The following is a 23,700-nucleotide window of genomic DNA, read 5'->3' on the forward strand; positions in this document are numbered from 1 at the left end:
ATTCACAAGCGACTTGAAAGTATCGAATCGTAATGTTTTTTTTTATTTCCACTCTTTTCTACCGTGTTGCATTGCGCATTATAAACTTAAAAATAATGCCTCAGGCGCATTCGCATTTAGTAATAATACATATAAATATAAGATATGCTCCAAAAGTTTCCACAATAATTATTGAACCTTTCTGGAATTTAGCAATGTTTATACAACAAAGGATTTGTTGTATAAATATTGCTAAATAACGCTTAGAATATATTAGAGTTTATGTACCAACCGTACTCCTTTAGCTAGTTTTGTACTCTTTGATGAAGAGTAAGTACTCCTTTTTAAATACGTACTCTAGGCGTTATCCTTTGGAATTCACAAGAACACGTTTAAAGTAGAAATTAATTCTTACCTGTAGATTGAAAGAATAAATTAACAACTTTGAAGGAATCCAATCATTAGATAAATTTTGAATACATTTATAAAATTTTAATTTCCTGTTCCTATGTCCAATCAACTTCTCTGAATAAAAGTGATTATAGTGGACTCTTTTAAAGTGCAAAATTGAATGAGAAAATATGTTTTCTAAAAATTAATATTTACTGACAAATTGTCACTGTTACGAAGGGTAAATATGTTTTTGAAAAGTCACCTTTCAATATTTAAAGTAATTTTGATCATGATTTAAATATGAAAACTCAATTAACCTTACTTATTAGACAATAAATGTAGATAATATCTCTTATTTACTTTTCTATATATTTCTGTTGGTATTATTAAATAAAACTTGATTATATTTCTTTATAAAATAAGTAACATTTTTATTAAAAAACAAATATGTGAATCTCCTATAATAGAATTTCTCATTGCACGATAAATTATTCAAATATAACCATCTTGTTTACTGTAATTACTAAAAATCATTGATCAAAATCGATTCTCCTAGCACTTTTCTGATATGTAGGTAATTTTTTGTTTGTTATCGTTTTTAATTGGATAGTAGGCATATCGGGGGCAAACGAATATGCGTTTTGCACCGTATCTTTGCAATTGGGTCAATTGTTGACATTGGCACAGATCATGATGTTACCATACTACACACTCACACAAATGATCAGCCAAGGACTTACTCTCTTACACTGAATACACAATGAATAAAACGGTTCACGGAATTTGTAATTGACTTACTACAATCGAAATTACGCACGTAACGAGCAGATTCCTTGCATAATGTCCAGCGATATCAATGCTGAACGCATCAATTATTAATACACGCACGGCCGTCTGTAATTGACAGGCGAAGAGTCAAGTCAAGGAAGTTACCATTCCTCGTACAATAGATCGTGTGTGGTGTGTTTTAACATCCATTCGATTTTCATAAGATTAAATAAAGACTGAATACAGCAATATAATATTCAAGATCCTCTATATTTCATGTATTTTTTCAACAAAGAATATGTTGAAATAATTCATTCAATTCAATTAATTATTACTCCTTTCACAATTGATTATTAACACTTACTTTTATTTATGGCAATTATAAATGAAACAAAATAAATCAGATGTATCAAAAAAATTTAATATAATATACAGTGGAACGAGTTTAATTCGTTCCAAAATTTCCGGATTTTTAGTCGTATAGTGAAACATATTAAAAAATATACATAATATACACAACAAAACAAAATAAATAAAAAAAACAATAGTACAATTAAGTCTCTTCCTATTTTATTTAGTTCTTTAATTAGTTCTTTCCGGTCATACAATACTTCGTATATACAAATGAAATTTCTTGTGGTAGAAATCTCTTTGCTCTTAACCTTTACTTTATAATGTATCCAATAATAAATAAATATAAAAATTTGATTACTTAAATCGTCCACTTAAAATAATCTACAAAGTGTCTACTGAGATTTATATTTTTCGGAATGTCCGTTTTATTATCAAGATCTTGTTTTATTGCCTATAAGAATTGTTGAGTAATGGGAATCAAATTATTCAAGATATCGTAACGGTAAATTATTGAAAATCATAGAAATGTTAGATTTAAACAAATATCTATTCATTACCAATCAATAAGTTAAATTTACATTTATATTTATAATAGTATGTTTACGAAAACATTCATATTTGTAAATTATTTCAAAATAATTTTACCATACGTTCTTTTTTTTCAATTTTTATCACAAGTAAGCCATGTCAAATGCATTTCCAAATGACGTAAGACTTATAAATGGAATAGAATGTGTTTTTAATGTATCTATTCGAAATAATGCATCAATACGCAAATACTGCGCATTAAATAATAACTGTAAGTTAAAATAGAAAACCTAGAAGATTAAAGTAAGAGCAGCCAATATTAATAATAATTAATTCAAGTAAAATAATACAGTCAATTATTTTTTTTTATGAATTTGTAAAACAATTATTTTAACATTACTTTGATTAAATTTTTATTTAAAATTTTCAATACGACAAACATTAAAAACACATCAAGCTCAAGTCTAATTAATAAATGGAGTAAAACAAAATATCTGGTGATTAAATATGAAGTTACATAAATAAAAATAAAAACGAGGAAATATGTGCAATTAGTGTATAATAATAAATTATTAGCGAGAGCAAAAAAAATAAAGTTCAAGCGATTAATAATGGCGGCGCCTTTTCAAACAATCATCTGACACGCACGTTTGCCAACTTTTCAACTGAAATTTATTTCGATTATTGTGACATTAAAATGGCTTACTGGGGGGAATGCTCGTGCGCTGCTCTTTGTACGAGTTGCCAAATAAACGGCGTGACAAGCCTGGAACACGTCTGGGTCTGGACTCTTTTATGGATTCGGGAAGAAGAAAGCAGAAGCCATCTACGCTTGGCAACTAAACTCTTTCTTCTTGTAATGTTTCTTTCGTACTTTTCCTTCCTCCTTTTCTTTTCTTTCATCTCCGAACATTTATACGGATTTCGTGTTCTTCAATCATCGTCGAGTTTTTTTCTTTTCGTAGTAAGAAGATCGGTTCAACCACTTAAGAAACTTCCAGTTTTTATTTATCATACAAGGTAATGATGATAGCGACATCATTTTGTACTAAACTAAACAATTAATCGTGCGTTATTCTTAAAATAAAAATGTATATTTCTAACCTAAATATATAAACGTATAAAGAATCAGAACATAAACTTCTTAAAGTGGAGAATAATAAAGTGTAGTAATTATTTCAAGTGTTTCACAAAATTTCGGATCAAATTCTACCAAACGGGAGCAGTTGCTTTTACACTAATTATCACTTGCTCATTGTAAATTTACGACGCACGACTAACATGAGGGTACGCTATTCATTTAACAGACGATTAGTCTACTGACAACTGCAAAACATACCGGACTTTCAATTAAAAACGTGATTAGCGACATCCGTCTTACAAGCATCGGCTACTCTCTCCATTAAGTAGTCATTTGACAATATTGTATATGTGTTATATATAGTAACATTACTTGCCAAGTATCAGTAACTTGCGAAACACTGTAGATTGTAATGTACATAGAACGCCAAATATAAATATTCGTACATTTAAACAAATAGACATAAAACAAGAAAATAACTACACTTTTTCCATTCTTGATCCTGTAATAAAAAAATGTATTTGCGCAATTGTAGATTAATCTCACACTCCTCGAAGTATTAACGTATCAATTTTATTTATCTTCAAAGTGCGAGATCAAATGAAATATTCTCTGACGTAAAGTATAATACATATTAGTTTTATTAGTATTATAAAAAATATGTTTAGAATTAGAATGGATTTAAATAAAAATTACACAAGAAAAAAATATTTCAATGCAATTATGTCACGAATGTACAAAGAAATTTTCAATTCAGCATGACATCTATTTATTTATCTTTTAATTGTTATTATAGAATGTATAAGAAAATCTATCAAGAAGATATTCTATGTGATAAAAATCGTTATTTCATTAAAAAGATAATTAAAATTTCATGTTTGTAAGAACTTTTGAATAGTTTAGTAAACATAATGATTTATTCAAAGAGATGTTAATGACTGAATTCGTGAAGGTACCTGTTTGTGAAATGATATAAAATAATTATGAATTCGAATCACACATATTTGAGCATACATACAATTAACTACATAAGCAGACTGAAAAAGAAACGTGGTGGCTTATGTTGTAATTCGATGAGTTAGTAAATTTTGGCTATTGTGAAAATATTTGAAAGTCGATTGGAAATATTCGAATTTTCTTTTGATTTCTTTACATGGAATACCGTCTATATCTCACCATTGCCCATGAGCGGATTAACAGTAAAAATATTTTTAAGTTGGCTAATTGATGTCGCAATCATGCAATTGGCAATACTTGCAGGTTGTATATTTATGTGTTTCGATTATTGTTGGTAATAATATGTGTGTACAGAATTAAAAATAAAAAAAGAAGTGCAGATAAACATTATTATATGCATATAGACACACCACAGCACACTCTGTATTTGGTTTACATATTGACATGGAATGTAGTAAATGATAACATATTATCAAACGAGTAATAAACACTGTGCGCGGTGACCCAATTAACGTCGTTGATTTGCTCGTGCACAAAGCTGTATATAATAAAGGAAAACAATTTCGTACATTATTATATTCCTCGGTTAAACTCAAAACTATTTATAGCATTTCATCAATGGAGACACCCGATTCTTATATAAGTTACTTTATGTGCGTGTGATGACATTGCATTTCTTTTATTTACATATAGAGAGCAAAATGAAAACGTGTTTTCCTCTTATAACATGAAAGAATTTAGTACAGCTCTTGATTTAGAACGCAATCAGTATACAACATAATCCTATTGGTAAAATATTTCGAAATTTGATCAAAACATCATCTTCGCAATTAATAATAGTACGGAGGAAAGTCAACAATCAGGAGATAAACAAGAGATGATTCAACGATGATGTCAATATAATATACGACAAAAAACGCAGAATACACTTGAGAATATTACAGTGCACGAGACCAAAAGGAGGTGGAGTACGTGCGTGCGCTATGTTGCCGCTTCCACTTTTGAAACATCATTATTTCTACTGTGTCCAAATATTTTTAACCTAGATTTTTATTTCTCATACAAATTTGAAAACAAAATGTAACGTTAAGAAACCGCAGCAATTCATCCGTTTTTGGAAGGAGCGGAATATGTACGATTGCATTTCTGCTTAATTGCTCTTACGAATTTCGAGTAAAATGAAGATTTATAACTTACAACCAATAATTTAAGGAATATATTTTGCATCTACTTAATTTTTTAATAAGCTGTATAACAGCGATGATCACATATTATTTTTCTTATATAAGTACAATTATTTTTCTTGGTCTACTAAGTTTTTTTTATATAATATGGTCGAGTACGAAAACAACATGTGCAGATCGTTCTAAATATAAAACGTGTGTATGTCGAGTGAGAGAGACCGAAGAGCTTTCCATGTAATCTAAATAGCAATTCCATATGTTTCCAAAGGTTTATCATCCTCGACTCCGCACAATAATAAAATCTCAAACGAGAATATATGCGATGTCTCTCCGTGAAAAGTAATTTAAATTATATTTTTCAATTACACTTGACAAACATTAAATGCTCTCTACTTGTTTCATTTATATATAGCATCTTACAAATATCCGCGATAAAGCAGTCTTCATACAACACTATTTTTAATTAAACTAGAAGACACTTTATCGTCAACTATGTTCGTTTTGTTTCATATTAGCTAATCTATTTATGTGACTAATGCAGATTATATTAGCCAATACATGTCCCTCTTTGGTATTGTGTCAAATAAATCAGCTACAGCTGTTTTAGACTTATATATAGATGATTGCATAACTGATATTTTGCATTTCAAGTAAAATATTCAAGCCAGATTATAAACTTTGTTATATTAGCAATATTTTGTTACGGTACGTGAATTAAATAAATTCAGAATATATTTAAATTTTGTATTTTAATATTGTATGTTTCTGAGAGTGCCGAAGAAAAAAATGTCATTACAAAGTAGAATAAAATATGACCATAGTGTTAAGAATATAAGATTTTTAAAATGTTAATATTGTAGTTTCATAGTATTTAAAAAAAAAGCAAATCGACAACAATTACAGAACTATAAGAGAAATGATCGGATATTTATTGATTTATGAAACCTTACCAAATACATCACGAAGCTTATATTTGCAATATTAAAAATCATACAGTTTATCTGCTTGCACCTTCTTCATAAAGTAATCTTGTTAAATACTGTGACACAGCAGATAATTAATAAATATGGTTAACTTCTTCTTCCTGCAATTTAAATTTCGCAGAGCAGCTGCTTAGAACAACTATTAGAAGTTCTAATTATTCCACTGAAACATATAGATAAATTAGTAGACTTTTATCTGTGTTGTATAAACGCTTAATCTTTCATTGATGATTAACTATTTGTTTTTTCTCGATTCGAAGCGGAAGGTGTAAATAATTCTTGTGTTGTTGTATTTTTAGTTTGTTTGATTTGGTTGGATGGGATATTAATAGAGAATGTAGTGTGGTGCATGGCTGCGCTGCACCTGCACTTGAACTGAACCTGACCTATAATAGAAGCCATGTGTAGTCTAGGATAGGGGTAGCCTAGATAAACTAGAAATAGATTCTCTCGTAAGAGTACGAATAGTCAAGTGTGTATAAAGTGGCGGCGGGGAGAAGCCGGACCGAGAGTGGCAGTAGGTCAAGGGAATGGAGCCCGAGACAAAGACGGGGCGAAACGAGCGGCAGCGAAGAAGAGGTTGCGGAGGAGGACGACGACAGGTTGGGTTGAGGAGGGAAGAGGGATGGCTGCGTGCGCGTGCATGTATACACAGGGTGCGCTGTAAATGGTGTTGGGCTAGGAAGTGCAGAGGATGGAGAAGGAAGGTGGCGGTAGAGCGCGAGCAGGACGGAAGACCGCCCGGGAAAAAGGCGTAACCTACATCAACCAGACATCCACTGAAGGAACAAAACACGCGCGGCGGCGTTGCCAGATCGGGGGAGGTGGAGAGACTAATTAAATCAGAAACCGGATGACATCCAGACGCTGTTGAGCTCCTTTTCCTGGGGGATGGAAAGCATTCTCACTTTCCGATTCACTTTCGCATGCACGCAATGGTGGGTGCAAGTGAAAATACATCCATGATGGGATGGGAGAACTCTCACTTTTGCCAACGACGAGCGACGTTAATCGAGCGCGCATTAACAACAACAACAATAAAACAGGTTTCTGCCGCCGCTGCTGCTGCTTCTACTATTGCACGAAGCAGTGGAATATAATATTATTTCACGAAGTGTAATAGCAGCACTAATAATAATGATGTTGATGATGGTATAACATGTAGTAAAGAGAGTATGTGTAAAAGCGAAAGAGAGAGGCAGGTTAGCAGACAGCAGCAGTATGCTGCAAAGGAGCTAGAAACAAGAGAGAGTGATATCATGGATGGTATCATTCATTACCTTCGGCAGCATTATTAGTAAAAGGCACTTCCAAGTCAACGTTGTCGTTGTCATCGGTGATTTCTAAATTAACTTCTTCGAGGGCCATGGTGACAGGGGTCTGGGTGGTGGCATTGGAGACGGTGACATCGAGTCCGACGCCACCGCCATCGTCACCGCTTCCTTCGCCACCACCTCCACCACCATTCTGGTGGACCACCATAACAGTATCCTCAGCCGCCACCGTCGTCGTCGTCTGGGTGCTAGTAGACGCGGCAACGGTGCCCTGTTGTACGCTCATACTTGTCGCTTCTTGATGCATTGTTTACCCCGATTTAACGCACTTAAAACGAAATGATGACCCCCGTCGGACACGCACACAGGCGACCCGAAGCCCTGACCTTCGATTGCACCCCGAACAACCCCAATTACCCGCTTTCTTCGCCCCCGAACATTAAAACCGAGCGTATCATAAATGTAGGTCTGTAGGCCACTTCGCTTACACTTTGCATCAGACACAGACATGAGCACTACGCCACGAATCAAATCAGCAACGCGCAACATCCAGACCTATCCGAAAAACCTGATCCCCCGATGTTGCGCCCTCGTGCCGCTCCCCAGCTGGGGGCGGAAGGCAGCATCGCATCATCCCTGAAAACATCGAATTCATCTCCGGATTCGCCGCCGGCCCAGTCCCAGGCGGCATTGGTCTCCCTAGCAAAACTTTCTTTTTCCAAAAATCTAGGTCAGCGAGCCTCCGCCGACTCGCGCAACGCTTGCACAAGCCCCAGAGCTCGCCTCTGCTCAAAACCCCCTAAACGTATCAAATCGGACGACGAAATCGTAATTTCGGCGGCGCCCGAATCCAAATTTGAATCGGAACATGGGACATCAATTGACTAACCGATTCCACGGAGAACGACGCTTGCGCTCTGTGATTCCTCAGGACCTTTGAAAAACGCGCGCCAAATTCTATTTAGGTCAAGTGGAACGAAAACGAAAGTAACGTTTACTTGCTAGTATACGCATCCACACAGCCAGTGAAATTGCTCACTGCTTCAATATCATTACAACATTCAAATTAAAATAATAGCGACGCACTCCACAATGCCAGAAAAGAGTGGTGAACAAGGGAGCAGACGAAATTCGGCGTTTGTTCTATTATTGCGGCAACTATTACTACAACAATCGGTTGCGTATATACAACCACACGCACCCAAATGTAATTGTTCTCATTATTCATACTACTGTCTGAAGCCGTATTCGTAATTGCTATTTCTAAACATTCCTAAATCGAATTATGTTCAATTTGGTCTACTATAATTACGAAATTAAATTACTCCACATTATACATACTATATAAATTATTCTTCTTGTCTAGAAATTTGAATTTTCTGATTACGACATTTCCTGCCACCTTAATAAATAAAACGAAACAATAATCCTCTTATTATTTAACTTTTCCTTATAAAGTCACAAAAATAGAGCAATAGCTTTGGAACTTTAGCAAATCCAAAATTATTTTAAATACTAGTTATAATAATGAAGTTAAGAATATATTATTGGTTAATAAAGAACGAAATTACATTTACGTATATTATTGAAAATGTAACGTAAAAAATACTGACAAATCCTCTTAATTGCATTGTATCAAATTATACTGATTCCTTTAAAAATACAAAATTTCATGTTGACCAAAAAATAAATATGTACATATTGGAGAGATATAATCCAATTCTTATAAATCGCATACAGGACCTTAATATTGTTCATTAATTTGCAGCGTCTGTAAAAATATGTCTATCAAAAACATATTTTAATATAGCAAATACTAAAGTATTTTGATTTACAAAAATTGTATATACCAATTTCATAATTATTTTATGTTTTAGAATCTAAAAGTCTAAATTTTGTAACGATTTATTTTATAATGTAAGTTTTATCATACATTATTAAAATAAATAATGCTTTTGCAAATATTTTTTTAATCAAATAATATAGAGGTTTAAACCCTAAGTTACAATATAAAAATAACATATTTTTTAACAATTATTCAGAATATTCAGGATATAAGTACGATTCAATTATTTGATCTTCAAAATATTCAGTTTAAATATGAAGTAAATACAATTAATTAATATTATATTTATATATTATAACTCGTACTGCTTAATACTAAACAACTAAAATATCTTCAAATTCACTAAACAAATTTGTCATAACTTCTTCAGCGGTAGAATAGAAATTTTAAAAAAATCCTGAATTGCGCTTCAAACAGAAAATGAAATATTGTTATACTTATGTTATTTGTATTATGCTTTATATTTATATATACTCATATATACATTTTTTAAATAAATATAAAACTTCCAATGTACTGAAAGATACGTCACTAAATATTTAGAAGATGGTTGGATCGACAAGTTCCAATAAGAAATAATCCATACAATAAAAATATTTATTTAATTTAAGAATCACTCTTAAATTTAAAAGATTTAGAAGATCATTGAAAATTTTAGAGTTTAAGGTAATAAACATTGTGACACATAAATCCCAATAGATTTGAATAATAATCATTATCTACTGTTACAGGTATAAATAAATTATTTTGATTAATTAGGATATATTGTTGTCTATTGGTAGTTGTTGGATATACTTCCAACCAAACACTTGTTTCCCCATCACTATATTTTCCCTAAAGTAATAGCATGTTATTCCCTATAGTTCATAACCAAATAATAAACAACAACAAACTATTAACCTCTCCGAGATCTGTCCCATACATTCCAAAACCTTCACTATGAGTCAAAATGAACATAAACCCAGAAGAAGAGGCGGTAGATACTTACAGAGAAACTTAAGATCGCGGCTTGAGAGTCGTCTTCTTCAAGTTCATCTCCAGCTTGATATATTAAAATAAAGTTCGTCCTAAGATAAGCAATAGCAATTTTAATATTTTTATGATATAATTATTGTATTATGATAATTGTAGATAAACCGTTAATATTCGCGCCTCTGTTAATGTGTATTTGACAAATAAAATCCAAAGTGGTCAAAGAATAACAAAAAAAACTAAAAGAAACTGTAATAGGTTTTATTTCTTTCTATAAGGTTAAGTTATTAATCTTGGTTGCATATTAATTTACCTTTCAGAGGTTCCTGTAACTCCTATTGTGGTCAGAGCTGTAAGAGCCCCTGCTTGACTTGTTAAACATTTGTTTCTGCAGAACCCCCCAATCGGAAAGTACATTAACTTGAGGCTAGTAAAGTTGTGTTAGTTATATTAATCAACTATTTAACTGACTATGTCCAAGGATCTATTTCCTTAAATTGTATATTTATGGTAATGAAATTTAATGATAATGTAATATTTTACCATTAATATTTATTTATTCAATAAAAAGCTATAGCATAATATTACTTTAAATAATTTAGTTGAAGTTAATATTTATGTTTACAAAGTTTTAGCTCTGCCCAAGACTTCCCTGCTGATGATAATGCGCTGGATCTGGGAGGTGCCTTCGTAGATTTGGTAGATTTTAGCGTCGCGCATTAACTTCTCTACGGGATAATCGCTGTTGAAACCATTGCCTCCGAAGATTTGAACTGCATCGGATGCGCACTTGTTCGCTATATCAGCTCCATAGCATTTGGCTATAGCGGCCGAATAGCTGTTCCTCTTTCCATTGTCGACATCCCAAGCAGACTTCATCCACGCCAATCGGGTAGTTTCGACTGCTATGGCCATATCAGCCAGCATAAACGCAACAGCTTGATGATTTCCAATTGACGTGCCGAAAGCTTTCCTCTCAGTCGCGTATTTCGAAGCTTCGTCCAAGCAACGTTGTGCTAATCCGCAAGCACCAGCTGCCACCTACATATATATTAAATCGTTTAAAATAACAACAATATAAGATTTTAATGTGTAATTACCGGAGGCCTGGTCTTATCGAAAGTTCCCATAGCAACTTTAAATCCAGCACCTTCGCCGATGAGAACGTTCTCCGCAGGAATTCTCACATCTTCGAAGGTGATACCACGAGTATCGGAAGCGCGTTGTCCCATATTTATTTCCTAACAAAATCAAAGGATTTTACAATTATTTAATCGAATACACAAATTTTCAATACCTTCCTTCCCGGTGTAAGGCCAGGGCTGTCACCATCCACAATGAACCCGGTGAAAGCATTAGCTGCCGGAGCTTTCGGGTCAGGATTGGTTCGAGCTAACACAAAATACCTGATTCATAACAATACAATTACTATTAATTAATTCGTTTCCTGCTAAACCTCACCAATTGGCAACTCCACCGTTGGTGATCCACATCTTTTGACCATTCAGTATCCATTCGTTGCCCTTTTTTTCTGCGCGCGTCTTAACTCCATTCACATCGGATCCGGCCACCGGTTCCGTAACGCAATAAGCCTAAGAGTTTTAATTGTTTAGTTATCTTCAAAGATTACTATCTATAGACATATTTACAGCTACGAGAGGTTCTTCGATCAGTCTTCCAAGGTACTTCTTTTGCTGCTCTTTATTACCCGCAATAATAACCGGCGTTTGCTACAAATTGGATGTAATATAATAAACCGCTATAAATAACAAAATTTGTATATTCAATACCCCCAATCCGCTAGCTTCTAAAGCAGTCATAATCCCGGTACAAGCGTATGCCAACTCTTCAGCAACTAAACATCCATCGAAAATACTACTTGCCAAACCACCTAAAGTATTGCGTAGTTACTACCCCTTCTGAATTAAATACTAATATAAATTTACCGCAATGTTCTGGGATGTGTCCATTCATCAGACCCAAAGCGTGGGCTTTCTTTATAATTGGCCATGGATATTTTCCGGATTTATCGTATTCTCCAGCAACAGGAACGATTTCTTCACGCGCAAACTTTCTGGCAACGCTTTGAAACTCCAGCTGCGTTTCGTTCAGTTCTAAATAGTAATCGTATTCATCAAAATAATATTAATATAAAACGTTTATTTCAACAAACCAAAATTGTAGCCATTGGGATGCGAACTAGCGTACCTAAGAGCGCCCAAATAATTTGGCTTGAAGATATTTTGTACCTAAAAAATAATAAATTGATATACATGTACTATATTCTAATTGGAATTACTGTACCTGCTTCAACATCTTGCTTACTATAGGCGATTAAACTGCAGACTTGCCTCACGATCATGAATCGCGTACTTTGCTCTTTGTACTTTAGATTGAAGATTGGGAAATGAAGAAAAATGCATACAATAATCTTGTGAACGTATTTTTATCAACAATGTTAATATATGCAATTTTGATGTAAATACAAATAAGTCACAACACATGATTATGGTTTATATTGAAAATAATTTTATCTACATATGTAATAAGTTCAATAAGAATTAAATTTAAAAATTATAAGAATACAATTGCAGGATATCATTTCATACAAATTTATTGCCATAATATACAAATGTGTATAATATTAATCTTTAAAATCCTTACAAAATTTTTATTTATGTAACAAAATATTGTCACAAGTAATTGACTCGTTCAAAAAATAATAGGTCTTACTACATGAAATAGCAATACAAGATAGCAAAAACGAATATTACAGAGTAATGTATTAAATGTTAACTATTTGATTTAACTAACTATAAATGTGAAATACTTAAATAAGTCACAATAAATTGAACAAGTTCGGATATTGTTAATAACTAATGTTTTCTGAATTGCTTTTTGAATTTTTCGTAGTAATAATCATCAGAGGCTTTGTCGTCTTTTTTACCCTTGCCATCTTTTCCATTGTTCTCTACCTTTATTCTCTTCTTGGGTACTTCACTTTCCACATTAACTAGAAAATAAAGAAAAAAAATATAAAAACGATATCGAAATACATAATAAATAACTTACATCTATTGTGTTGAATAAAATTAACAGCCATATTGGATGGCACAAACTGAGATGGTCCATCCTTTTTATTCATATTTTCTCTAAGCAAATTCAATTTTGCCTCTTCTGTTGCTTCAATATTCTTGATCTTAGCTTCAATACCTAAATCAACCTCAGGAATACCACTCAACATCTGATTTGATAACATCTCTTCTGATCTATGAGTGGAAGATTGTCTCAGATGTGAAGGTACTGCTTGTAAAGCAGCTTCTTCAGGACTCCTATATTTCAACTTGGCCTCTTCATCACCACTCTGTGAGTCATCTTCATCTGATTTGTTGCCTTTACGTTTTGCTAATTGTTCCTCAATATATTTCATCATTTCCTCATCCTCATCACGTTTATTGGTCTCAACTGAGAATTGTGTTCCAATGCCAGTGTCATAAGCATCTTCGACTTGTTTCATTTTACCAGATTTTAGGGCTTTCATATTGACCATTCCACCACCTTTTATCTTAAAAGGATCTTTCTAAAACAGATATAAATTCAACAATGTATGATCATCTATTAATAATAATTTTCAAACTTACAGAAATTGCTTCTTCTTCTGCAGATATCTTTTTACCCAGTGCCAAGCTGAGTACATTAACACCATTTTGTCTCTTCCGTAGGTTTTGAATATCCTTTAAATTATCCAACTTCAACCTGCAATAAATCTGTAATAATTTCACCTTTAAATTGTTGTAACCTACAAACCAAAACGACATGAATATCGTTTACCTAACGTCGTCTTCATCTTCGCTATCGGATTCTTTCTTCACTCGCAAATTCTTCCTTTGTTTCTTCTTGAATTTAATAATTTCTGGTTTAATTTCGTTATCAGACATCTTTAATTGTCTCTAATCGATGGTTTAAAATTATATTGTACAAAATACTGAAATACTATTTGATTCGAAAAACCGAATAACATTGAATTGAATATCACTAACAATTCTGAAATCAATGTGACCAACTGTAACAAAGAAATGATTAAAATCGCCATCAAACATAATAAATTACTGTGTAACTGGTTATATAATTAATTTTATTATATTTTAAATAAATACTAAAGCAATGTATTGTTCTACATCTATATTGTATATCTTACTATATGTATTTTATTAAATTTCTTGAAAATAATTTATTTAATAAGTTATATGCACCCAAATCAAAATACTTTTGTTATAATTTGAATGATAACTATTTGTATTTAAAAATCTGTTTTAATTTTTCAAATGTACGTTTTATTATGCATTTTTTCTTCAAATGTATTGATTTATTTTCGTTTAAGATAGACTTTGAATAACAATTGCTGCCAACATAAAGTTGTGAAAATCACTAGGACTTACCCCTTATTACGTAAACTGTCAAAAAGTGTGATAATTCCTCGGTGTCAGGGGATTCTCTTGTAGGAATTATCTTCATTTAGGGCACAGCCGATTGACTAATTTATTATTTTATGTAAGTGGGATAGGATGAATCTAAAATACTTGTTCATAATTGTTGAGACGTTAAGTAATGAACCTTCGTCCTCAGGTCAACATGGCTGCTACTGTGGGAAGGATATGTGCTGGTGCAGGTCTCCTAAAAACATCCAACGGGGCCGTTTTTAACCAAGTAAGTTAGGTTCTAATTGGATAGTAATACTTCCTTCACAAATCTAATCCAAAATATATTCGGTTTTTAATAAAAATCATTCACAATAATCTATTATCCTGACAGGTTAATGGTTTATGTAATCATCCCAATAGCAATTATTATAAAACACATTCCAATCTCTAATTGTAGCAATTCATTTTAGATAAATGCATTTTCAACAACCAGGGAATGGAGCAAGGGGCGCAGAATGGTATTTTCTTAAAAATATTTCAAGTTTATAGGTTGGAAATCTGGACTTTTTTTGTTGTTGTTGTAGGTTCTTGCTACAGTTGGAGCCTTAGCTGGAGGAGCTGGAGCTCTCATGTTTGCTTTGGATCAATCTGTCAAGGCCTCCGACTTGGAATTGCATCCACCAAAGAACCCATGGAGCCACTCTGGTCTCATCAATTCCCTTGATCACTCTAGGTACACTTTAGTATCCATTACTTATCAAACATGTATTTTTAACAATTATTATCGTTTTTAGTGTGAGACGTGGTTATGAAGTGTACAAGCAAGTTTGCGCTGCTTGCCACTCTATGAAATACATCGCTTACCGTAACTTGATCGGTGTATCCCATACTGAAGACGAAGCCAAGGCTGAAGCAGCTGAGATGATGGTAACCGACGGTCCCGATGAAGCTGGAAACATGTTCCAAAGGCCGGGCAAGCTCTCCGACTACTTCCCTAACCCCTACGCCAACGAGGAAGCAGCTCGCGCTGCCAACAATGGCGCTTTCCCGCCAGATCTTTCCTACATTGTATCCGCTCGTCACGGAGGTAATTTCGAATGACTAGAGATGTTAAGAAAATCAAATAATATTTAATATTTTAGGCGAGGATTACATCTTCTCTCTCTTGACTGGATACTGTGATGCCCCAGCTGGCATAGTATTAAGAGAGGGCCAGTACTACAACCCGTACTTCCCTGGCGGCGCCATCTCCATGGCCCAAGCCCTCTACAACGAAGTTCTCGAGTACGAGGATGGTACTCCAGCCACTGCCAGCCAGTTGGCCAAGGACGTAGCCACTTTCTTGAAGTGGACCGCTGAGCCGGAACACGATGACCGCAAGAGAATGTTGATCAAGGCAGCTGGCATGTTCTCCTTCCTTCTTGTCGTTACATACTACTTGAAGAGGCATAAGTGGACCAACATCAAGACCCGCAAGATCGAGTTCAAACCCAGGAAGTAACCCTGTGAAATAATAGCAAATTAAGATAATTACAAGAAAATACAAAAAAAAGAAGATTATTAGAGGATGCTGTTTGTTGGTATACCAACTGTGCATTTCCATTCGTTCACAAGCGCAGCATTTTCTTTTACTAGACAATTCCCTAGCACATATACATACACTCAATTATCAGAAATAATAATAAATTAAAATATTTTTTAATTTTATTCGATCCAGCGTTTTACGTCAATTCTGCGGAAAAAATCTTCTAGTCTGATATTCTTCTTCTATTTTCCTGTGTAAATACTTGATCGAAAATAAAACAGCAATTTGAGGACGTCAATTTTCAATTAAATAAATGCCATCTTTAGACTGTAGTTTTTATAACTATGTTATTGAAAGGTAAGGTAACTTAATTTATTTATATCAATTAACATTTTTGCTTACTTTTATTATTTTCAACAATATATATATTTTTCGTAATATATATAAAAAAAATCTTATTATAGTATATGTTTCATCAAAATTAACCTTATTTCAAATTGCTCCCTTTGGTTTTATCACAGTTCTGATTTTATCCATTGCAAACAATACTGTTAACTGAGCTTATTTCTTCTGTTTTTTTGTTTTAAAATGAAGTTTGACTTATATTTCGAATTAACTGAAGCAATAAATCAGTATTTTTTATAATAATTAACAGACTACAACAAAAAGCGGAACAATATCTTCTCACGACCGGTTAAATGTATATAGCAAAACAGGAAATCGATTAATTGTTGTACAATTTATTTCAGCATAATCATGCTTTCATGAGATATGATGAACATATATATATATACTTGTTTTTATCGTCCTACACAATTGTACGTTAATAATAAACTTTAGCTATTATGACAGACATAAAATAAATGGACGTAAATCGTTATCTTTGAATTTTATTTAAATTTGAATAATGTGCGTTGCAATTATTAAATTAATACCATTTTTACAATGACAACATTGAATAAAATTCCTCGGTTTACGCCGCAGTTCCGTTCCTACAAAAGCCGGCGTAAAATGAACCCATATTTACAGTGAGATAGGTTTAAATTGTACATAAGTGAAAAATAAACAAATAATTTTGTTTATTAATACAAAACAAGCGGCGTTATTGTGAATCGGCGTAAACCGAGGGTAACTGTAGTGATATTTTGTTATTTACTAATATATTAAATAATAAAGCAGAAAGGCCCAGGACCATATGTCTGGTTCAAATTGAGTCAATTAAAATGTATAAGTAATATTTTTGACGATGGAATGACAAACAAAAATTGTTTAATACACCATAATTAGTTTAATATTTGTGTAAGTAACTTTAGAATGAAATACTATAAAAATATAAATAATAACAAAATTCAAATATTGTAAATACTATATTTAATATATCATTTTTAAATGATAAGATTCAAAAGATTTCCCCACAAAATTTACATATGTAAATTGTCTTTTCTTATTTTATTTACATAAGAAACTTTGCACCTTTTCCTTATTAGTTTTCCTGTTTCTGATATTCACACAATAATATAATGTATCTGCAGTGGCTCAAAATGATGAATATAAGATTTTGATGGTCATTCTTCGTGAACTTCTTGAATCTGATGTATTTCGTAAAGCCTAAAGGAGTTGATTAAATGCAGAGCAACTTGTTTAGATAATTTTCTCGTTTTTCTATACATCTGATAACAACTAAGAAACTAATCTGCACGATTTCATATATTGATTATGCAGGTTGGTTTTTTTTATTAGATTTCCATAATTGTACTAGTATTTCGCCTTTCGTTTAAACTTTGATATACATATTCTTATTCATATTCATATTTATTTCAAGTAAATTATCCATGCTTATAAATGCTTGAAATTGTTGCTAGGAGATGCCAGTTCTGTTATCGTATTTTCTATGTTTTGCCCGACACCAAAGTACAATTTAAATTTTGAAATATATCCAGCAGTATAATCACATACCCGAATTAATGGATACTAATTTTGTTATTTTACTGTGAATATATACTCTGAAGCTCAGTCTCCCACGCCATAGTATAATGTCTACGTTTTGTCCTAGTTTATAACTTTTGTCGGAAAATATTGGGAGTCAAAGTTTTAGAAAATATTAGCAGATTTCAATAGTCCCATAATAATAAAGGAACCACTTTTTTAGTTCAGAAACAGTTTTTTCAATTTTTTTTGAAATTTTAAACTTCTATCATTTCTGTACGTGATATTTATTCATTTCTGTGACTGAATATGCTGAAATATTTATTTCTGGGTGGGTCAAAATCTGACCATCAATCACTTGACGAATACATTTACCTGCGAAAAACATTGCATATCTACAAATGAATCATGTTTCATTATTATTTTCATTAGGTATATCAGATAAAGTATACGCATTCTGTTTTTCAAAACAAGAGGAGAAATAGAGGAGTTTCGTTTTCCATGATAAATCGAATTTTATTTAAAAAATAAAATACAAATTTGGTAAAACAAAATTTCACCACACTATTTTTGTTGAATTTTATATGAGGTAAAGCAGATATTTCTTTCTCGGCGGCGCCTAGTACAAGGAATAATATTTTATATAAAAACTATCATGTTTCGCATTTTAATTACTAAAAAAACTCATCAGAATTTATATAGAATGTTCCATATCAGTTTTCCTGATATATGAATAATAATATCTAATGAGTTTTAAATATGCTCCGGTGTACCTGGGTGTACCTTCCATTATGCCATTTACCACTTCTACAACTAAAAATGATTACGGAATACTTAACTGCCAACTGTAAAAAAATTCTATATACACGCAGTTGATGACAAATATATGTATATATACGTGTTACTTCTTCATGATCGCAATTGATGAAATGAAACAAAATATTTGTACCGGCATACAAACATAAAAGTTTACTTATCACAAAGTAAACATTTTAAAAAAGTTCCGAATGGTTCCGAATCCATCCGAATTCTGAGGAAAATTCTTCTCTCCAGCCGAACCGAACCCTATTATACCAACTGTTTTGAACCATTTTGTTTGTTGTGAAATGTCCATAACAGCTGCATCAGGTGAGGTCACACTGACAGCCATAACAGTGACTGCTAACAATAATAATAATGAGTGCAAAAAGGAAATGTGAAGGTGATTCTATCATCAAAAAACGTAATTGGCTCACTTTAGAACAAAAACTCGATATAATCAGGCTTCATGAAGAAGGTGCATCATTTGCTAAAATAGGCCGTGAAAAGGGAATGGTCGAGTCATCAGTTCGAAAACTTATCAAAAAGAAAGATCAATACAAATCGCAAGGTATGGCTACGGCTTCTTATTTATCAAAAGTAGTGACTAAAACCAGAAGCACTCGAATGGTAAAAATGGAGCGACTATTATCCATATGGATAAACGACTTAAACCAAAAACGAGTTCCACTTAGTCAAATGGAAATTCGAGCCAAAGCAGTAAGTCTTTACAACGACCTGAAGACAATTGATAATGTAGAAAACCAAGGTGGTGGAAGTAATGAAAATTTTACGGCAAGTCGTGGTTGGTTTTTCCGTTTTAAACAACGAACTGGTATTCACAATGTTCGTGTCGGCGAATCTGCCGGTGCAGATAAACCATGGCATGAATTATCGTCAAGCAATATGAGGGCCGAATGGAAACATATACCACAATGTGCAAATGACTTTATTGAAACTCATTTTGCTGAAGTCACTAATAACTTAGTGGAAATTGGACAGAAACTTGGCTTTAAAGAGTTAGATTCAAACATCAACGTCAACGTTGACTGCACCGAATCGAACACTATTGAACTAGACAATGAAACGCTTATTAAAATATATGAACAACGGGCTTATCAAGAACAGGAGGACAACGATGACTGCGTTGAAGTGCCTGTACGAGAATTAACAGCTGAACAACTATCAAAAATTATTGGAATGGTTGGAACCTTGTCAGATCATATTATGGAAGTTGATCCCAATAATGAACGTAGCATTGCAATTCGTGAAACGTTAAACAATGCAATTCATGGCTACAAAGAAGTATATTCAAATATAAGACCAAAGGATAAATATGTGCAGACATCAATATTGCAATTTTTAAATAAAAAATGAATTACGAAAATCATGCATTTTAAAATTATTTCTAATAATAAACAATGAATTTATTTGGAACCAATTCTCATGTATTTAGTTCCTCAAATAATCCTTTAAAACTGTCACTGATATTGGGGGAATCGATTACCCGCATTAAGCGACTTATTGCTATATATTAGTTGTGATGCCATCGTTTTTGATTATTTTTTTTACCATTTGCATTCAAATGTTAACATTTCACTATTATTATCTATATGAGCCACAGTTTGGCCACCCCTGATCTATATATAGTCCATATAATTGAATTAAAACCAAAGAGAGTATTATTATAATTTAAAGTAAACAAGATGATCTTAATAATGCATTGAAGGTTTGATATATAGTTAATGCAGATTGTCATTGATTGCTAATATGTATCTAATTGTGAAGGAAATATAACAAATAAAGTTATTGTGTTTGGCAATATTCGAAATGGGTAAAAATACTGGGTAATCATTAACATTACTGACTGTTAGTAAATTATGTTTAACGATCCATTAAGTTATTTTGTACGTTTCCTAGACTGTTTTTAATGTAATAAATAATATTTTAAATAGAAGTCATCCAAAGAAAATTACGAAATACAATATATACAGATCGATATACCGATTCAAGAAGAAGACAAGGAAGTCAGAAAACTAATTTATCATCAATTTAATATCGTAATAACTTGTTGTGTATACAGAGTATTAAATAAATGTATTCATCGTTGGGACGTGAGTGCTGATAGTAGTACGATGAAGGTGACGACGTCGATGTCTGAAGATAATTTGAACTTTATTACGGTAATCGTAAAGTTTTCTAATTGTTGTGGTTTCATTCCGCGTTGCAATTACATCAAGAAGCCAAGACTTCTTTTATTATATCGTGCATTATCTGCCCTGATGATCTTCATTGTGGTTTCGATAAACGTTTACTTCTACGTATGTAGGCAGGACGAGTTCTACGGTGCCACAATTCTCAACACGTTCGTTTTCGTGAAAGGATTCTTCATAAGCGCATCATTGTTAAATGGATACACAACTGCCATCATAAGGAATACAGAGGACTATAAAAGGTTCATGCATTTGACTATAGAATGTTGTAAGCTACATGGAAAACACAATTACAGACAATTCTCAGTCATATTCTGGATTGTTTCCTTCAATGTCTACTTAATCGGAGTGAATGCATACAACATTTATTTATGGAAATACAACGTTGGTTTGGATAAGACGAAGTATCTAATATTTCAAGGCGTGCAAGGATATCTTTTTTACATGATTTCTATGTACCTCTTCTCTTACATAATCTTTATAAAGCGCACTCTGACTGCTGCTCGGAAAATGCTGCAATATTGGATGCCGCAACAAAGCCTGAAGAGGTTGAAGGAGATCATATTCTCTTTCAGCACTATTTGCGATCTAATGGATGGCTTCAATGACATATTTGGCATCCAGCTATTCCTTACCTTGATCCTATTACTATACGACATTATCTTAACTATAAACATTATAATCGTATCGGATTTCAAGGAGAACCATCCGAATCTCTTTGTAGTCCAGATATTTTGGACCTTTACGTTGATCGTAAGTGAAGAATTAAAATAAACTGTCATTCAATTAATTATTGTACTTTTAGATTCCCGGAATATTGGCTGCTACCTTTTGTGAACAGATGAAGTACGAAATTCGTAACGTGAAAACGATCTGCACCAAAGCTGCTTCAATGTACGATAAGGAAATTCGCGATCAGTTTACTGCGCTCCTGGATACGCTTAACAATAGAACGTCGAATATTTCAGCTGGTGGATTCTTCTGTATTGATCACAACTTACTCTTCACTCACGTTAATATTCTGCTGACTTATTTAATAGTTGCTGTACAATTTTCTTCCTCTAAAACATAATTGCAAAGCTTCAGATTCTTGTAATTATTTTACACAAAACATTTTAAAAATATTTTTATTTTATAAACAAATTTTGAAATAAAAATTATCTTTAATTCCGTACATTATAACGCAATAGAACTTCTGGTAAATATTACAAACATTAATAAAAGTTTATGTAACATATATAAATAATAACATTTGAACAATAATTTAAAATATAACACAAAATGTTATAAATTAAGTATTAATTTGTGTATTTGCTTTTCAATCATTTACAATTATTTATTTACAACTGTAAATTATATTAAATATATAAATTGCTCTAAATCTCTTTTCTATTAAATAATATATATTATAATTCATATATTATGTTATTGTATTCAGTTTATTTTTTAGTGTTTTAATGTTGCAATAAAAAATCTTATTGTTCTGTATTAGATATTTTATATGTTACGTTTGACTTTGGATGTAATTTTTGTTTTTTCTTTATTCTAATTATTATATAAATAAGATATAAATATGAATTTGTATTTATGAAACAAAAAAAATAATAAAATGATAATATTTTTTGCATTGAAATATCTTGAAATTTTTTAATCATTTTTTATTTTAATTTAAGTAACAATACAAAATATTGTTTCTAGAAAAGATACTTATCATTTTTTTAGGTCAGTATTCATTTGTAATACGTTTATTTAGCAAAAAAATAAAATAAATAAATGGTAATTATATATTTGATTAATGTCATTAAATGTAGGAACAAAAGATAGATAAATAAATATACCGTGAGCATGAAACAATGTAGATCAATTTAAGTCATCAAATATTAATTAGAATAATAAACAAACAATGAGTACATTACTTAATTAAATACATTGATCGTTAAGAGTGTTTTGTGAGTGGAGTTTTGTAGTCTCCTGGTAATAGCTTCGATATACAAAGCAGCACAAAATAATTAAAATATCATATTTATATTAGTAAGTTAGAAATTGCCGTTTGTTTTTTTCTCTTGATTTATTGCTTGTTATGTGAGTAGTTAGAATAATTATATTAATAATTTTTAGAATGTTAAGTATAGACCTTTAACCTTATTAAAATAGATATTAAACTTGCAGTTTATTTTAAAATAATACCAATCTTAATGAATTAAATTTTTCTGCGAAAAGTGTATAATTCTAGACAATATTTAGAATTCCTAAAAGTATTAGTCATTTTATTTAACGAGTTTAATTTTGCACATTGTTTAAGAATCGAAGATTTTTTCGATAAAGTTCACTAATTAAGTCAATAGTCTTTGTATATTTGTATACAATAAATTTTGTTTATCTATTTTCCTAATTCGACGCAAAATTATACAAATTTCAGAGCATTATGCACTTTGCTACTAAAAAAAAAATTCATGTAAATATATTCGCAATTGGTAATAAATCAAATATTCATACAA

General features: G+C 32.0%; 5 protein-coding genes across 6 annotated transcripts in view; 2 read left to right on the top strand and 3 right to left on the bottom strand.

Annotated features, from left to right (window-relative positions):
- Positions 1–8,034, bottom strand: part of LOC108561497 (nuclear hormone receptor FTZ-F1) — a 66,226-nt gene extending 58,192 nt beyond the window's left edge. Inside the window, exon 1 of the mRNA XM_017919459.1 lies at positions 7,508–8,034. Coding sequence (XP_017774948.1) covers positions 7,508–7,808 — 301 coding nt within the window. The 5' untranslated portion in view covers positions 7,809–8,034. The remainder of the gene's footprint in view (positions 1–7,507) is intronic.
- Positions 8,035–10,902: 2,868 nt separating this feature from the next.
- Positions 10,903–12,723, bottom strand: LOC108561483 (probable medium-chain specific acyl-CoA dehydrogenase, mitochondrial). The gene is made up of 9 exons (XM_017919433.1): positions 12,624–12,723; positions 12,493–12,568; positions 12,266–12,433; positions 12,110–12,210; positions 11,969–12,049; positions 11,781–11,911; positions 11,617–11,725; positions 11,420–11,560; positions 10,903–11,360 (listed from the first exon to the last, which is right to left on the bottom strand). Exons 1-9 carry the CDS (start codon positions 12,633–12,635, stop codon positions 10,941–10,943), a joined length of 1,239 nt encoding a protein of 412 aa, XP_017774922.1. The 5' UTR covers positions 12,636–12,723; the 3' UTR covers positions 10,903–10,940.
- Positions 12,724–13,021: 298 nt separating this feature from the next.
- On the bottom strand, positions 13,022–14,347 carry LOC108561490 (uncharacterized protein C9orf78). Of its 2 annotated transcripts, none has more exons than XM_017919449.1 (4): positions 14,151–14,347; positions 13,961–14,075; positions 13,392–13,899; positions 13,022–13,332 (listed from the first exon to the last, which is right to left on the bottom strand). In XM_017919449.1, the coding sequence occupies exons 1-4, from the start codon at positions 14,255–14,257 to the stop codon at positions 13,196–13,198; spliced, it is 867 nt and encodes a 288-aa protein (XP_017774938.1). In that variant the 5' UTR covers positions 14,258–14,347; the 3' UTR covers positions 13,022–13,195. The 2 variants fall into 2 exon arrangements, with proteins under 2 accessions (XP_017774938.1, XP_017774940.1); XM_017919451.1 differs by having other exon boundaries at positions 13,196–13,332; positions 14,127–14,243.
- Positions 14,348–14,729: 382 nt separating this feature from the next.
- On the top strand, positions 14,730–16,557 carry LOC108561503 (cytochrome c1, heme protein, mitochondrial). Its single transcript, XM_017919469.1, has 6 exons — positions 14,730–14,870; positions 14,946–15,026; positions 15,211–15,258; positions 15,325–15,473; positions 15,535–15,827; positions 15,883–16,557. Exons 2-6 carry the CDS (start codon positions 14,952–14,954, stop codon positions 16,239–16,241), a joined length of 924 nt encoding a protein of 307 aa, XP_017774958.1. The 5' UTR covers positions 14,730–14,870; positions 14,946–14,951; the 3' UTR covers positions 16,242–16,557.
- A 3,846-nt stretch (positions 16,558–20,403) lies between these two features.
- On the top strand, positions 20,404–22,308 carry LOC108561504. The gene is made up of 2 exons (XM_017919470.1): positions 20,404–21,955; positions 22,008–22,308. Exons 1-2 carry the CDS (start codon positions 21,125–21,127, stop codon positions 22,272–22,274), a joined length of 1,098 nt encoding a protein of 365 aa, XP_017774959.1. The 5' UTR covers positions 20,404–21,124; the 3' UTR covers positions 22,275–22,308.
- Positions 22,309–23,700: the final 1,392 nt, after the last annotated feature.

Source organism: Nicrophorus vespilloides, unplaced genomic scaffold (assembly GCF_001412225.1).
Source record: "Nicrophorus vespilloides isolate i.1.1-1 unplaced genomic scaffold, Nicve_v1.0, whole genome shotgun sequence".
Classification (NCBI taxonomy): domain Eukaryota; kingdom Metazoa; phylum Arthropoda; class Insecta; order Coleoptera; family Silphidae; genus Nicrophorus; species Nicrophorus vespilloides.

What these genes read in the sequence shown, in the direction of transcription:
- LOC108561483 (XM_017919433.1), bottom strand. An exon ending in GCCTTACACCGGGAAGGAAG is followed by an intron (nt 11,561 to 11,616) that starts GTATTGAAAATT and finishes TGATTTTGTTAG; the next exon opens with GAAATAAATATGGGACAACG. An exon ending in TCGATAAGACCAGGCCTCCG is followed by an intron (nt 11,361 to 11,419) that starts GTAATTACACAT and finishes ATATATATGTAG; the next exon opens with GTGGCAGCTGGTGCTTGCGG.
- LOC108561490 (XM_017919449.1), bottom strand. Translation starts at nt 14,257, where the DNA reads ATGTCTGATAACGAAATTAAACCAGAAATTATTAAATTCAAGAAGAAA. An exon ending in CAGAAGAAGAAGCAATTTCT is followed by an intron (nt 13,900 to 13,960) that starts GTAAGTTTGAAA and finishes TATCTGTTTTAG; the next exon opens with AAAGATCCTTTTAAGATAAA. An exon ending in TTTTATTCAACACAATAGAT is followed by an intron (nt 13,333 to 13,391) that starts GTAAGTTATTTA and finishes TTTATTTTCTAG; the next exon opens with TTAATGTGGAAAGTGAAGTA.
- LOC108561503 (XM_017919469.1), top strand. Translation starts at nt 14,952, where the DNA reads ATGGCTGCTACTGTGGGAAGGATATGTGCTGGTGCAGGTCTCCTAAAA. An exon ending in ACGGGGCCGTTTTTAACCAA is followed by an intron (nt 15,027 to 15,210) that starts GTAAGTTAGGTT and finishes AATTCATTTTAG; the next exon opens with ATAAATGCATTTTCAACAAC. An exon ending in AATTCCCTTGATCACTCTAG is followed by an intron (nt 15,474 to 15,534) that starts GTACACTTTAGT and finishes TATCGTTTTTAG; the next exon opens with TGTGAGACGTGGTTATGAAG.
- LOC108561504 (XM_017919470.1), top strand. Translation starts at nt 21,125, where the DNA reads ATGAAGGTGACGACGTCGATGTCTGAAGATAATTTGAACTTTATTACG. An exon ending in TTTGGACCTTTACGTTGATC is followed by an intron (nt 21,956 to 22,007) that starts GTAAGTGAAGAA and finishes TTGTACTTTTAG; the next exon opens with ATTCCCGGAATATTGGCTGC.